General features: G+C 39.0%; 1 protein-coding gene across 39 annotated transcripts in view; it reads right to left on the bottom strand.

The window, feature by feature from the left end:
• Window positions 1–3,405: 3,405 nt before the first annotated feature.
• Window positions 3,406–14,121, bottom strand: part of SORBS2 (sorbin and SH3 domain containing 2) — a 370,833-nt gene continuing 360,117 nt past the window's right edge. For all 39 annotated transcript variants that reach the window (XM_063723752.1, XM_063723753.1, XM_054554820.2 and 36 more), the window contains 3 exons: window positions 11,650–11,699; window positions 7,462–7,568; window positions 3,406–5,564 (listed from right to left, as the gene is read on the bottom strand). In XM_063723752.1, the coding sequence (XP_063579822.1) occupies window positions 5,503–5,564; window positions 7,462–7,568; window positions 11,650–11,699 (219 nt within the window). In that variant the 3' untranslated portion in view covers window positions 3,406–5,502. The remainder of the gene's footprint in view (window positions 5,565–7,461; window positions 7,569–11,649; window positions 11,700–14,121) is intronic.

Below are 14,121 nucleotides of genomic sequence, written 5' to 3' on the forward strand. Positions count from 1 at the left end.
TGAAGAGCAGCCTGGCCAACATGGAGAAACCCTGTCTCTACTAACAATACAGAAATTAGCTGGGCGCAGTGGCTTGTACCTGTAATCCCAGCTACTTGGGAGGCTGAGGCAGGAGAATCGCTTGAACCCTGGAGTCGGAGGTTGCAGTGAGCCGAAATCGCACCACTGCACTCCAGCCTGGGAGACAGAGCAAGACTCTGTCTAAAAAAAAAAAAAAAAAAAAAAGAAAAACCCAGTATGTTCAGTGTGATCCCATTTTTACCTACACTGCCTACTGCCCCCAACAAATCCACATGTGTAGAGAAACACTCAGGAGGATATGTTCCACACTCAAATCCATACCCTACATGGAACTCTTAGTGAACCTGTTTCTTCTTTTTGTTCCTTTATAGCTTTCTAATTTTTCCTACAATAAGCATCTATTGCTTGTGGAATTGAAAAAGAAAAAAAATGCTTGAAAAAGTTATTCTCAAGCTCCCTGTGAAATCAGTGCAAGATTCAGCATGCACCCCCTGGTGTTGTTAATGGTAACAAGAGTTGTATTGGAAATGGTACTTATTTTTGGAAGACACAGGGACAACTGAGTCACCCATAGTATTTTAGGGAAAAGAATGAAACAAGAAACCCCAAATGAACAGGTGAAGATTTACTAGGCAGATTTCTGTCTTGTACTGAACGTTTTTTGGGTCAAGATTATATGCATGTGCATGAGCTCAGATGGAACTGTCCTGACCTGCGGAGGGGCCGAATTTAGCAGTGAGCTCAGGCTCAGGTCACTTAGAGTCATCCAGCAGAAAATGGCTGGTGTATCTTGGGGCTTTGTATGCTTAAGAGCTGTCCGGTAAGCACACAGCATTCCTAGAGCACACTGGGCTCGCCTGTCTCCCAGTGATTCAACTCACAAGACAGGCTTGTGCTCAGTCAAAACAAGTCAGTCATTGAAAGTATATTCTCACTGGTTAATGTCCTTTTAGAAACCAAACTCAGCTTTCTTCAGGGAAACAATTTGTGCTGATGGGTACACCTCTTTCTCTTCATCCTGTGCACGTAAGATGCTGCTATGAGGGGGTGTCTGTTCGTGTCAGCCCTGCTTGTGAGAATGGTGGAGAGGGAAGGAGGTGGATGCGTGCAGCTGTTCAACCCTGAGTGCACAGCTTCATCCGCAATGTGTTTAGTACCAAGCTTGCATGGTTTAGAAGAAAGATGACAGGCTTGGGAGATAGACGCGTGAGATTCTCAATCCGATTTCAATCAAGTATTATGTATAATACCTTACATGTCTGGATAAGTTATTTAACCTCCCAGAGCCTCAGCTCCCTCGTCTCTAAAATGGGCATGAAGCAGACTTCCTGTTAGATTTCTTGTGAGCATAAAGATAAGGAATGCATGTGAGGAACAGCCTGGTGTACAGCAGTTGTTCGCTATTTCTTTCCCTCGGGTCAGTTTCCAGTTTCTAGTTTCCAGGTTTGTTGCTAACAATTGGCACAGGCCAAGCATTCATGAACTTTTCCTCTAAAGGGTCAGAGAGTAAATGCTTTAGGTTTTGTGGGCTAGGAGGCAAAATTAAGGATATTATGTATATTCTTACATAATAAAGAGAAAACACATTTCCACCAATTGTTACTGATTTAGGAATATATTAATACAAATAGAGCACAATTTTTTTTCTAACACAGATCTACTAATGAAAAGAAAGGAACCCTTTTCTGGGGAGATAGCGTTTTACTTAACTGAGGTTCAAAGTTAGGGTTCTCTCTCATATAGGGGATTGCCAGTGTTTGTCTCTACAAACCATTCTTAATTTTCAGGCCATGCAAGGGCAGGCCGTGAGCTGAATTTTGTCCACAGGCCAGTTTGGAAATCTCTGCTATGGATTGCTTATTAATAGCACCAATCTCTGCTTGTATTCTAACTGTAATCATTAATTGGTGAGTAAATAATCTGAAATCGTAGATGATGAATGAACTGTTAGAGAGCTACCATCTGCAGAGGGGGATGAAATAATTAATTAAATAAACAGGCACTGGAAGCTGACAGGATACTTAGTCTTATTTGATCAAATAATTCTTTTTTTTTTTTTTTTTTGAGACAGGGTCTCTCTCTGTTGCCCAGGCTGGAGTGCAATGGCGTGATCTCAGCTCACTGCAACCTCTGCCTCCTGGGTTCAAGCAATTCTCCTGCTTCAGCCTCCTGAGTATCTGGCATTACAGGCGCGCGCCACCATGCCCAGCTAATTTTTGTATTTTTAGTAGAGACCGGGTTTCACCATATTAGTTAGGCTGGTCTCGAACTCCCCACCTCAGGTGATCTGCCCGCCTCGGTCTCCCAAAGTGCTGGGATTACAGGCATAAGCCACCGCCCCCAGCCGTGATCAGATAATTCTTTAAATAATATCTTTCTTTGTGGCTAAAATCTGGAAAACAGCAAGAAGAAATGATCAGGCCACACAAACCAACCACCTACGATGAGAGATCAGGCAGTGGATGATTATGAAAAGTTACTCAAATAGGTTATTTCTGCATCGAATCAAGTAAGAAAAGGACTTGCTTGTCTTTAGTGATGATGCAGCTAAAGGAGGGATGAAATATCAGAGGGTCCCTTCCTTCTGCCGTTCCACCCACCTGGATGGACAGGTCAGATGGATCTAGTTATATGACCCTTAAACTCTCAGATGAAAACAAGACCAAAAGACTATTATGGGGCATATTCCTCACTCAAAGGGATCACATTTTAGCAGAATGCTAATATAGAGTGGGAATTATCCTATGGCATAGAAGGCACCAGAGTGGGTGTTAAGGGGAAGCGACGTGACAAGACATCTTTGATAACTGAGTTGGCAAGAGAGGAATGTCCATATTTCTGAATATTTAAGAGATAGATATGGAAAAGGGTCAAAACACATAGAACAAGAAGGGACTAAGGTATATGAGAAAAGATCCAAGCAGGCAAGCTGGCTCTTTCCCATTTGTGTGGCAGAAAGCGGGGACCCCACCGCCACCCATCATTTGAAATTCACTGAAAGCCTGTGGACATTTGCAGAAACTGCCGAGCCAATGGTGCTGAAGCTGCTTAGGGCAAAGATTTTAAAATTTAAGAGTGTTGAACTGGGAAAGTGCTTACAACTCCTTGTAACTAACCCCTCCTTGGAAAACTAGCTGTTTTGAGGCAGAAATATTTTACAATGTATTGTTTTAGCTGAAGGGCAATTTTTAGCCAGAGAACGTGTAGCAAATGAGCTTTGGTGGTGGGTTTAAAAATATTTCTTCTCTGAGCTGATGCTGACACATCTTTTCTCCATTTTTGTGTTAAAAGAACACACAACAAAATGCATTTTCTCTTAGTTTAACAAGTTGGAATAAAATACACAATTTATATAAGGATAAATGTCAAGAAGAAAAACCGAAGTATACTTCCAAGCAAAATTTATTAGATGTCTATTCAAGAAAAACACAATGACCTTTGCTTGTAAGAATTCAAAGTCAATTACCTGGAAGCCAGGTATGAATTTTTTTTCTTTTAAAATCGGATACAGAGAGTAGAAACAGTAATTTTTCTTAAATATGACAGGCAACAGATATTGAAGTCTTTTCTCATAAATGGCATCAAAGATAATTATTCATTTATCAGCAAAGCTGCATGCAGTTGACTTAATTTCAAACCTGAAGCCTTTAAAATATGAAGCTGGTTGTGAACTTGACAGAAATCAAGGTAGGCTACTCAGAGATGTTTCTTTACCTTCTTCCTAATGAAATTCCCTTGTCATCAGTCAGTAGATATGTACATTTCATTTGGCTTCTATGATCTTTCTTTTAACTTCATAGAGTTTTGCATAAATGCTATCTGACAGAATCACACTATCTAGGGGTGCTTGTGATCTGTGAGAGAAGGAGAGGCTAGTCTGCTGAAAGTGTTGTCGCAGGATAAAGACCAAATTAGGAAACTCCCCTGTTTTCTCAACAACTAAATAGTCTGTACAAAAAAAGAGCAAACATATGTACAAAATTCTAGAGGCTACGTACATTGTGAAAAGATCAGTCACTGTCCACGAAAGAAATGCCATAAAAAGTTTTATCTATAAGGTGCTCAAGATCCAAAGATGAATAGTTCTTATGCAAAGTCATAAGAAATACAAAGCTAGTTCTCAGAGTATGTGTAATTCAGGCACTGTGAACTATATTAAACCTTCCAGGTCCCAATATCATTTTTTAAATTTCTGCTTCAGGGCAGAAAATAAAACCTGAATGGTTTAACATTGCTTCTAAAAAGTGCCTAATTTATTCCTAGGAAATATTTTACACACACCAGGAAAATCAGGCTCAACATATTCCTGTCCTCAAATGTAGCCAGGATTCTGAGTTCCATAGAAGAAAAATAGTTATTATAGTAAAAATAATTGTATTAATCATAATCCTTGCTAAAACCAACTTTAATACTTGTGATGATTCTGTACTCTATTTCTATAAAATAATGTGTGAGATTCTATTACATTTCCATAAAATGTACAACATATCATATGGATTATATGTTGTCATACAATCTCAAATGTGTATGGGTACACACAGTGAAATCTTACCTACTAGTATTGCTTACAGATACTTTCAAGTGTCTGTTAGAATAATTCTTTGCACCTCTCACTAACACTGCTTTTACTTACATTTTTTTCAGATAAATAAAACACTAAGAGCTCATTGTTCATGATGCTGATCATTACATTTTAATATAAAATAGCGATGCAACTTTACAACACAATAGTTTTCCCCTGTAGCCTAGCTCAGCCTCTTGTATTGTCATGATTATTACCCAAGGCTCTTATTCACTTACTGTTTGCACTTCTAAAAAGTGCAAACAAATTGCAGAAAAAGACTCCTATTTGAAAACTCACATTCAATCAGCAAAATCACACCCATCCAAATTAACTTGCCTCCTCTTGCTTTAAAGGTTGTAATCACTGTGCATATTACAACATGTGCAGGCAAACAATAGCTAAAGTACAGTTACAGTTGTCATATTGTGTAAACCAAGACACTAGGCAAACTTGTGAAAAGAATATACACTGTCAAGCTAAGAATATGAAAACGCAAACCACAGCATTCCCCAATAAACAATTTTCTGGTCGTCTTGGGGGAGAACATCGCCTGGGGGGAGATGTTGTAATGGAGCCAAGAGGCTGGACAGCCTCCTAGAGATATATATATATATTTTTTTGCCTCAAATATTTGACCATTTTTAAATATCATGATTTTCTTTCTGATCCCACATTTTGACGTGTCAAAGCTTAGAGCAGGAAGTAGGAATCCACACTTTCACGGAGGGGGGCCAGCCTGCCATGTCGCCCCCAGGCTCACAGCAGCGGCGGTTACTCTGCTGGTGGTTTGGTGGCAGGTGGAGATGGTGACATTGGAAACCGTAAGGCATGACAACGGGAGGCCCGCGGGGTGTTTCAGGCGCGTTGACGCAGGTGCGTGGCTGGCAGGCGGCCTCTACAGAAGGAGGGAGAGCAATTCACAGCCTCTTGACGTAGTTTCCGGGGAAAGTACCAAAGAATTTGGTTCTTCTTGAGGTCCCTGAAAATAGAAGCGAGTCATGAAAGGGGGTAACAACGATATCAGTTCATACGCGTGGGCTTGGATACTTCCCATTTACAAGGCCTCGGAAGACAGCAAGCCCCGAGGGGTTTGGAAAAGAAGGCAGGCAACTCACATGAAGCCCGTAGGCAGAACAGAAATGCTGAGCCTCCCAAGCTAAAGGGAAAGTCAGCCCTGCTGAGGAAGGGGGCGGAGGAGCCCAGCCATCGAGGCTGCCACACCAGAGTGGGGGGTGAGGGATCAAGGTGAGGCTGACAGGTGACAGGGTGAGTGGAAAATCCTAAGAGCAAAGCTTCTCAGGGACCAGCAACCCGCACAACACAGGTGGGACATGAAGACATCATCTGTGGCAGGCTGTCGCTGTCCAAACAGTTTTGTCATCTTATAGAAGATCACCGTCAGTGCCACATCGTTTATTTAAAAACAGCACTGCCAGAGTCCTTCGTCAAGTATACAATTTTTCAACAATTTACAAATCATTAATGAGAAAAGGATTAAGCACTATTTGTGTGTGGGAGTTCTATCACTGGCATGATTTTTAACACGGTGTGTGTTTAACCACATGCACAAATGGCTATCATCATTATGGTCGCCTCTGGTTTCAAATAACGTAATTCCTTGGACACTTCTTGTAAAAGTTGGTGCACTAAATTGCTAAATTCTTCTTTAGGCAGCCCAGATGCAGCGGATGAGGGTCTCTAAAGCTTCATCTCTCTCCTATATCCTGGCACTTACTGCCTTGGTTTGATGGCTGTTTTTCTTTTTCCTTGGCTAGGCAAACCATTTTATGTTTCTCCTTCCTCCTCCCTCCTCCTCCCTCCTCCTCCTCCTCCTCCTCGTTTTTGAGATGGAGTTTTGCTCTTGTCGCCCAGGCTGGAGTGCAGTGGCATGATCTCGGCTCACTGCAACCTCTGCCTCTTGGGTTCAAGCAATTCTCCTGCCTCAGCCTCCCGAGTGGCTGGGATTACAGGCACCTGCCACCAAGCCCAGCTCATTTTTGTATTTTTGGTAGATACGGGGTTTCACAGTGTTGGCCAGGCTGGCCTCGAACTCCTGGCCTCAGGTAATCCACGCGCCTTGGCCTCCCAAAGTGCTGGAATTACAGGCATGAGCCACCGCACCCGGCCTTTTTTTCTTCTTTTAATGGAAATAAAATCAGAGGCTTGTGGCTGCACCATGGCCTCAATTCTTTGATGATTTTGGATGTCTAGAGTGAGCCCTCCTCTCCTCTCACCTCTCTTCCATTCTCTGCCCCGCCGCCTGTGTTTCCTTTTCATCTCTTTCTGTGGCCAGTGTAAAATACTTTTGTCTACAAATGTTTTCTCAGAAGACCTCTTGTCTTTTTTTCAGGATGGTAAAAATGAAGTTGCCTTTTAAGTGGGAAGAATGGAACTTCTCTCCGCTTCCACCACAAACTAAAGTTCAGGTGAGTCACTGAATGTTCGGGCATCTACGTCAGACCTAGGAAATGGGAGAGTAGTTGTTCACTTAATCTCACTCCCTCTCAAATTAGATTCTCACTGTGGACAACTAACATTTTCCACAGCACAGAGCGTTGACATTTCTCTTCTGAGGACCATTCGTTGTTGTTGTTCTTAGATCTGTCTTTCCTGGTTTCTGCTATTTAAAGAAATTTTCTTCTCTCGGTTGAGTTGGAAATAAAGCTCGCAGAAAATCACACGTAGCTGAAGCAGTGAATACTAAACGATATTAAAAATGCAATAGCCTTGGGATTATATTGTGCATATGAATGTGTGAAAGATCAAAGGCATTAGGAATTCAAAGGAAGCTTGGCTATCACAGCAAACCATGCGAGTGAGCAAAGTCAAGCAAATTACAAAATAGCCGAAGGTGCCTGAAGAAGAAGTGCACGTACCCACAAACCAGCCGTCATCACACTTTTCCATCACATCAATGACATCACTTTCTCTGAGCTCCAGCTCGTCTTCGTTCCTAGGAGTATAGTTATACAGAGCCTGAAACCTTAAACAGGACAAGGGAATGTGTTTAAAAACATCTTGACACCTTCACAAAATATAGAAGATAGAACAATATTCATTCTTCCTTTAACATTCCTATTCTTAACAACATTCTATTGGATGGTACGAGCCTGGTAAGCAGGTAAATAGCAATCTTTAGATCTTCACAGGCATTAGAACACTCTAACCACATTTTGAAACTCACAAGGAATATCCATGAAAATTGTAACATTCATAAATTGGATTAAAATATGTCAACATTTATAAGTCAGACCCGCATTTCAATTGTCCAGCCATCTAATGTCTATCATTTAGACATTAAATAATAGTACAAAATATAAAATAAGTGATATTTGTATTATTTAACTGCTTAAAAACAAGAAGAAATTACAATTTTAGCTAGCCATAATCAGAAGCAAATAATGGGGGTTTGAGAATTGAATTTTCAAAGGTTCTAAATGGAGATAGACAAAATGTCTCAGACATGTCTTTTAAATCACTCTATGTGAGTACTATACAAAGGAAATATTTTTTTTTTTTTTTTTTTTTTTTTTTTTTTACCCAGAGGAATTCTTTAGATCAGTTTAATGTTATAGTTTGGATCAGTGTTTTCTGAGGATGCAGAATTGGAAAATTTGATGTAATTACCCTATGAAGTTGAGTAGATGTATTCTATGTGCAGTTATTACTGAGTCCATTTCAAGCAGATTATGGACATAAGCCTCTTTTTAAAATGAGTCCCAGAAAAATTGTATTTGATTTTAAAACTCTCTCTTGAAATAATTTTATAAAAAAAAATTATTGATAGAATGCTACCACTTTCTTTTCCCTGCCTGAATTCTTTGACAGCATATACTATGGTGAAATTGATCAATAATGAATTCAGACACTGAATTTATGGTAAGAAAATACCATACATTATAATAAATAGTAACATGGGCTGGTGTTTTTGGAAAATGAAGGCAGAAATTACTGTAGCTGAGAAGGTCAAGAAGAATTTGATAGGCAGTTAACCTGAAAACCTCTTCGTAACAGTGCTAAATTACCAGTACTGTGAGGGCGATTTTTAAAAATCAGGAATTTGTTTCTGCTGCTTTCTGTAACAGTCGTGTCATTCTGCTAATGTGAGAAAATAATAACCACACTCTAGGGCATTTTAGATTTTTTCATGCCAACTTTAAAAAGTTAATAATCTTGACTACTGCTCCGGAATAAGAATGATTTTAATTACTTTATGAGTCAGAAAATAATATTTTGGTAGAACGAAACTATTCTATCATTTAAACTCAAATCTTATGTCATTAATAAGCAACAGTGACCCACTGGCTTCCCCCCATTCATCCAGCATTTGGACTGGGGGAGCTGGATAGAGTTGGCTTCAGAGAATGCCTAACACCATCCCCTAGAAAATATTGTTTTCCCTGGCCTGGCACCAAAGCCTGAAATTTCAACATTAGAGGCTTCTTCCCCTGTTAAAACTTCATCCCTCCAGTAGACCTTATAGCCACTTATATTCTTTTGAGTATGGGCTTCTGAGGCCTTTTCTTGAGGGAGGGGTTTGTCATTATGGGGAAGGGCAGAGAAAGGCAGCTAGCATCCCAGAGTAGTGGCCAAAACGACGGGCAGGTGTGGAATATACAAACGTCACCTGATTTGGATGTTTGCATGTGGCCAGCTTTGCTAGGGGCAGTCCATTTATTTTGCTGCTTGTGTAAATAATTTGATTTGGAGGCTGCTCAGGTGAAGGAGTGGTATCTTTTGTGTATCTGTGGGGAAAGTTCACGGTCCCTTTTCCAATTTCACATTTGAGAGAGATGGTGGTTCCTGGGCTGCTGTTTTGATGGATACGCATAGCACTTCTCACTTTGGGAAAACTGATTCTTTTATTGAGCTTCTCAGGCTTGAACCCTGCCCAGGCTCATCTCCACCCACTCATGGAGACCGGTTACCTAAGGCTGCAAACCTCAGCTGCTGGAAAGAATCTCAAGGTCTCAGAGCTAACGCAACAAAATTGGCACAGACTCCTGCTTCATTTTTGTTTGATGAAAGCCAGCATGTTTGTCCAAATTTATTAACCATTCTGGTTTAATTGGACCACAGAAACAAAAACAAAACAAAAGAAAACCCACGGAGTTTTATGGAAACATAAACACACCTTCAGGAAATCCTCCTGCCTTTACTGGCTTTCAAAGTCAGTGTTGCACAACGGGAAATGAAGACAAATCCAATGTTAAAAAATGCTGTTCTGAAAGATGTGTTGGTGAGGTGAATGATGGTGGTGGGGTAAGGATGCCTCAAAAAGAAAGGTGTCTTTTAAACAGGAAATGCTGAGCCAGACTGGAAGCCCTCTCTATAACTTGTAACTTTTTCTAGAACATATTTCACTAAAACTCTGAACTGTAGTGACATAACATTATGTTCCTACTTTGGCTCAAAACTTATTTTTAAATGAAAGCAACTAAGCAACACCCTAAAATCCCACTAATTCAGGCTATAATCAAATATAAATTTCATAAACAATGTTTTCCAATATACAAATCAGGACTTTGAAAATGTAACATATCTTTCATTCATAAACACTTTGAAAGCTGTTTAATATAACATGTTGGTAATGCAATAAACCTAAACAGCCCTGGAATGTATTTTTTATAATGTGATCTTATCATCGTTTGGGTAAATAAGAGAACAAACAAAAACTTTAGAATTATAAGTCGTATTTAGTGTTTTCCAGTTAAGCAATTTGTTTGTTTGTTTGTTTGTTTGTTTGAGACAGGGTCTTGCTCTGCTGCCCAGGCTGGAGTGCAGGGCCATCATCATGGCTTATTGTAGCCTTGATCTCCCTGACTCAAGTGATGTTCCCACCTCGGCCTACCGAGCAGCTGGGACTACAGGCGCATGCCATCACACCTGACCAATTGTTTATTTTTATTTTTGTAGAGATGGTGTTTTGCTATGTTGTCCAGGCTGGTCTTGAACTCCTGGGCTTTGGCCTTCCAAAGTGCTGGGATTACAGGCATAGTGACTGCACCTAATCTTCAGTGAGATTTTAAATGATTATCACTGCTAACCTGTTCTTTCCAGAATACAGACTTTCCCGCAACAAGAACACCTTTCTGGCTGTACTCTGTGAGAGCCAGTCTCATCCAGAGATGCTTTTTGCTAAGTTTCAGGTCTGTGAGGAGCAAGGAAGGACTTGATGGTGATAAAGGCACCAGGTCACATGCCAGGACCTGCCTCAAGGAGGAGGCTATTGTTAGCCTGTTCTGCTCCAGGTGAGCGGTGAGCAGAGTGTGGGCAGTGGGTCAGGATCCCCGGTGTGTGCTCAGATATGGGGGACGAGGGGTTAGGTCCATGAATGAGCCTTCTCAGGGGTCTCACTCTCGACTCACAGTGTGAGCAGAGGCCAACAGGAAGGTGATAACTCCTGAACGTCTCTCAGGGAAAAAATGGGCCCGAAAAAGAAACACACAGAGAGAATCTTCAAGACGACGTGTGACACCTTCAGGCTGATTTAACTCATGTATCAGAAAGGAGAAGGAATTTGAAAGGAAAGTTTGAAAAGGCGTTTTCCTGGTGCTGTGGAAGTAATAGCATGTAACTGAGTAACACTGAGTGTTTGAATCCTGCCATTTTCAAATGACCCTTCTAAGCATGTAACTTTGGAATGATGGAATGATCACTTTAGGTCTTTTTTACACTGAGGTCCACTTTCACAGTCTCCCAGTGGCTGTAAAAGTAAGGTTAGAACATGTTCTGTATGTCTTTGAAGCTCACAGTTACTCGTTACACAGCCAGCAGAGCAGAGAGGGAGACAGAGTTATCCATCTTAGGAATCACTGAAGCATTGGAAAGTTTTCCTAGTGTGTCAATTAAAATCTTCTCAGAGAACTATGGGTTCTTTTAACAATTAGTTTCTGGTCACTGTCACAAAAGATGGAGAGACTATTACAATTTCTCGTAATTTAGGAGGCCTCATGTTAGTTTGATCTTTCACGTGCAAAGCCATACATCTTACATTTTGGTACAGTTGTCCATTTTGTGGGTCAAGGTTAGTCTCGAATTTAGAAGATAAGAAGAATACTTACGGTTCCCCCCCACCTTGAATATTTTCATGAGTAAACACAGGACGCTGTGGCTGAAATGAAATGATTTTCAATGTAATCAATGTTTAAACTGGTACTAACTAAAAGATAATTTGGATAATGGCATGGTACTTTTCTTGACATTTAATATTTCCTGTTGTAAAAAACCAAGAGGAAGAAAAAAACCAAATAAAGGGCTTCTGCAGGATTGATAATTAAAATATTTAAAGGGAGCTTTAAATTAAAGCAAAATAACCAAGGTCAAATGTTTTGAACGTGTCTACAAACTAGTCTGCTCAAGCTTTAAGGAAAAGTCAGGGTTTGGTCCCATTGATTTTTCAAAGGCCAGGAATAAGGCAAGAACATAGATGGCAAACCACTAGAATAGGAAATATAGACACCTTCATACAACCTTATTCTCCAGCGTTTTCTCAAACAAGCAGAAAATAAACCACATTTAGTTTAACAGCAAATTATTCACATTCATTCTTTCAATCTTTCCTTCACAGACAACATTTTCACATACAGTACAGAGGAAAATATCAATAGGCAGACATCCCATGCTACATTTGAATTAACATTTTCTGTTACCAATGTGGAGAGAAAAACATGCATTTTTAAAAAGAGAAAACAGAACTTTGGAATGCAACGAACAATATCCGGGTAACATGGAACATTTTACCTTAGAAGAGAAACATTGGTAGAAATTTCCAGTGCACTGAACTCTCAAAAGAATTTCTTTTCTTTTTAAACTAAACATCAAGACCAGTATCTGTAATAGATACTTATAATATTGGAAATGACAAGCCTTAGCATCCCATATACCCACATTAATATTTTCAATGAATGAAAGTTAACATGTTTGTTGAATATATAAACTCAGTGTAATTTATATTGACTACCTAAACTTTACCTTTTAGGGGAGAAATGCAAACAAATCATTCATAATACATTTCAAAAGCATTTGCTTCTAAATGATAGCTACAGGGTAAAATCAGAATTTGCATGGCAATTATATAAGTGACTGTTTGATGACTACTGAAATAGCTATTAGATCCATGTCCTTAGACTTTGGGACCAGTTCTTAGATTTCCATAGTTACGAGCGGATTACTGATAGGCAGAAATCTCTTCCTGCAAATTGTCCATAGAAACCACACTGGTCCAAGCTTGGATGGATAACTCTGAGGTTCCTTTCAGTCTATGAGTCAATGATTCACCCACTTCCTAAATTCTTTATCCACCCCCTTTCTATCCTACTGATCTATCTAGCATAAGACTAGGTACTCACAGTACTAAAACTGTAAGCTCTGACTCTGTTAATTGGAAACCTTTATTAACAGTGTTATTAGAAATTTCACTCAACAGTCTGTGGACAGAATATTTAAAACTAGAGTGCGTAAGAATTACTGCACACAAGTATGACTTAAGAGTGTGAAACAGTTTACTCCTGTAAATCAGTATAAGACTACTAATGATGTATCTATTATTACAATTGGAAGATATTCATATTTTAAGAAAAATTATGACTAACCAATTTTCCAGCCATCTTGAAGATCATTTAATTCAAGATATTATTAAATCAATTTAAATATATAAGGTGGTAATTCTAAGTCATTGATAAGCCTGTATCATATTACCTATTTCAAGTTCTCTTCCAAGCCAGTAAAACTTTATATATGTACAAAACTTTCATGCAGAAGTAAGATTTGTATACATCAATTACCATTAATATTATTTTGTAATAATTTTCCAGTCTTTTTTTTCTCAGTCTTCTTTCTTATTTCAAATGTCTGCAGAATAATGTTATCCCACATGTGTCTACATATCATAGTTTTCTTAACCATTCCTCTCTTTTTTTTTTTGTTTCTAAGTTAGAATTGGTCTAGTCTTTTTTTTGCTATCATAAATAGCAATGCTATACACATTTTTTTATGCAAAGAGCTATTTTCTTCTTTTGAACCATTCTTTAGAATATATTCCCAGGAGTAAAGTTCCTGGCCAAAGAGTATGCATTAAAGCCATATGATTTTGAGAATGTACATGTTAGTCACTGAAAAATACTGTACTCAAAAGTAACTTGAAAATGTCTAATATGCCACACTGCATATCATATACCAAGATAGCTGCTACTCTTTCCCCAAAACAATGGTAGCACCATTTGCAGTGCATAATAAAGTTATGAATAAGAAAATATTATTTATTCTTGTCTTAAGAGAAAATGTTTTGTAAAATATATTTCATTATGCTCTAAAATTGGCATCCCTGTTTTCACACATTTAAATCATTTTAATATTTTAAAATTGAGTAAAAGTTTCAACTTCTACATCATGGCATCCAATGCTTTGTAAAACTGGTTAGTTTCATTTCATTGCTCTTTTGTTAAAATGTGAATATCACTTTAAAAATCAAATTGTTCATTAATATAAAACAATCAACTTTTAAAGTCCGTATATCCCTTTTTAGTTATCATCAT

Source organism: Pongo abelii, chromosome 3 (genome assembly GCF_028885655.2).
Source record: "Pongo abelii isolate AG06213 chromosome 3, NHGRI_mPonAbe1-v2.0_pri, whole genome shotgun sequence".
Taxonomy (NCBI): Eukaryota; Metazoa; Chordata; class Mammalia; order Primates; family Hominidae; genus Pongo; species Pongo abelii.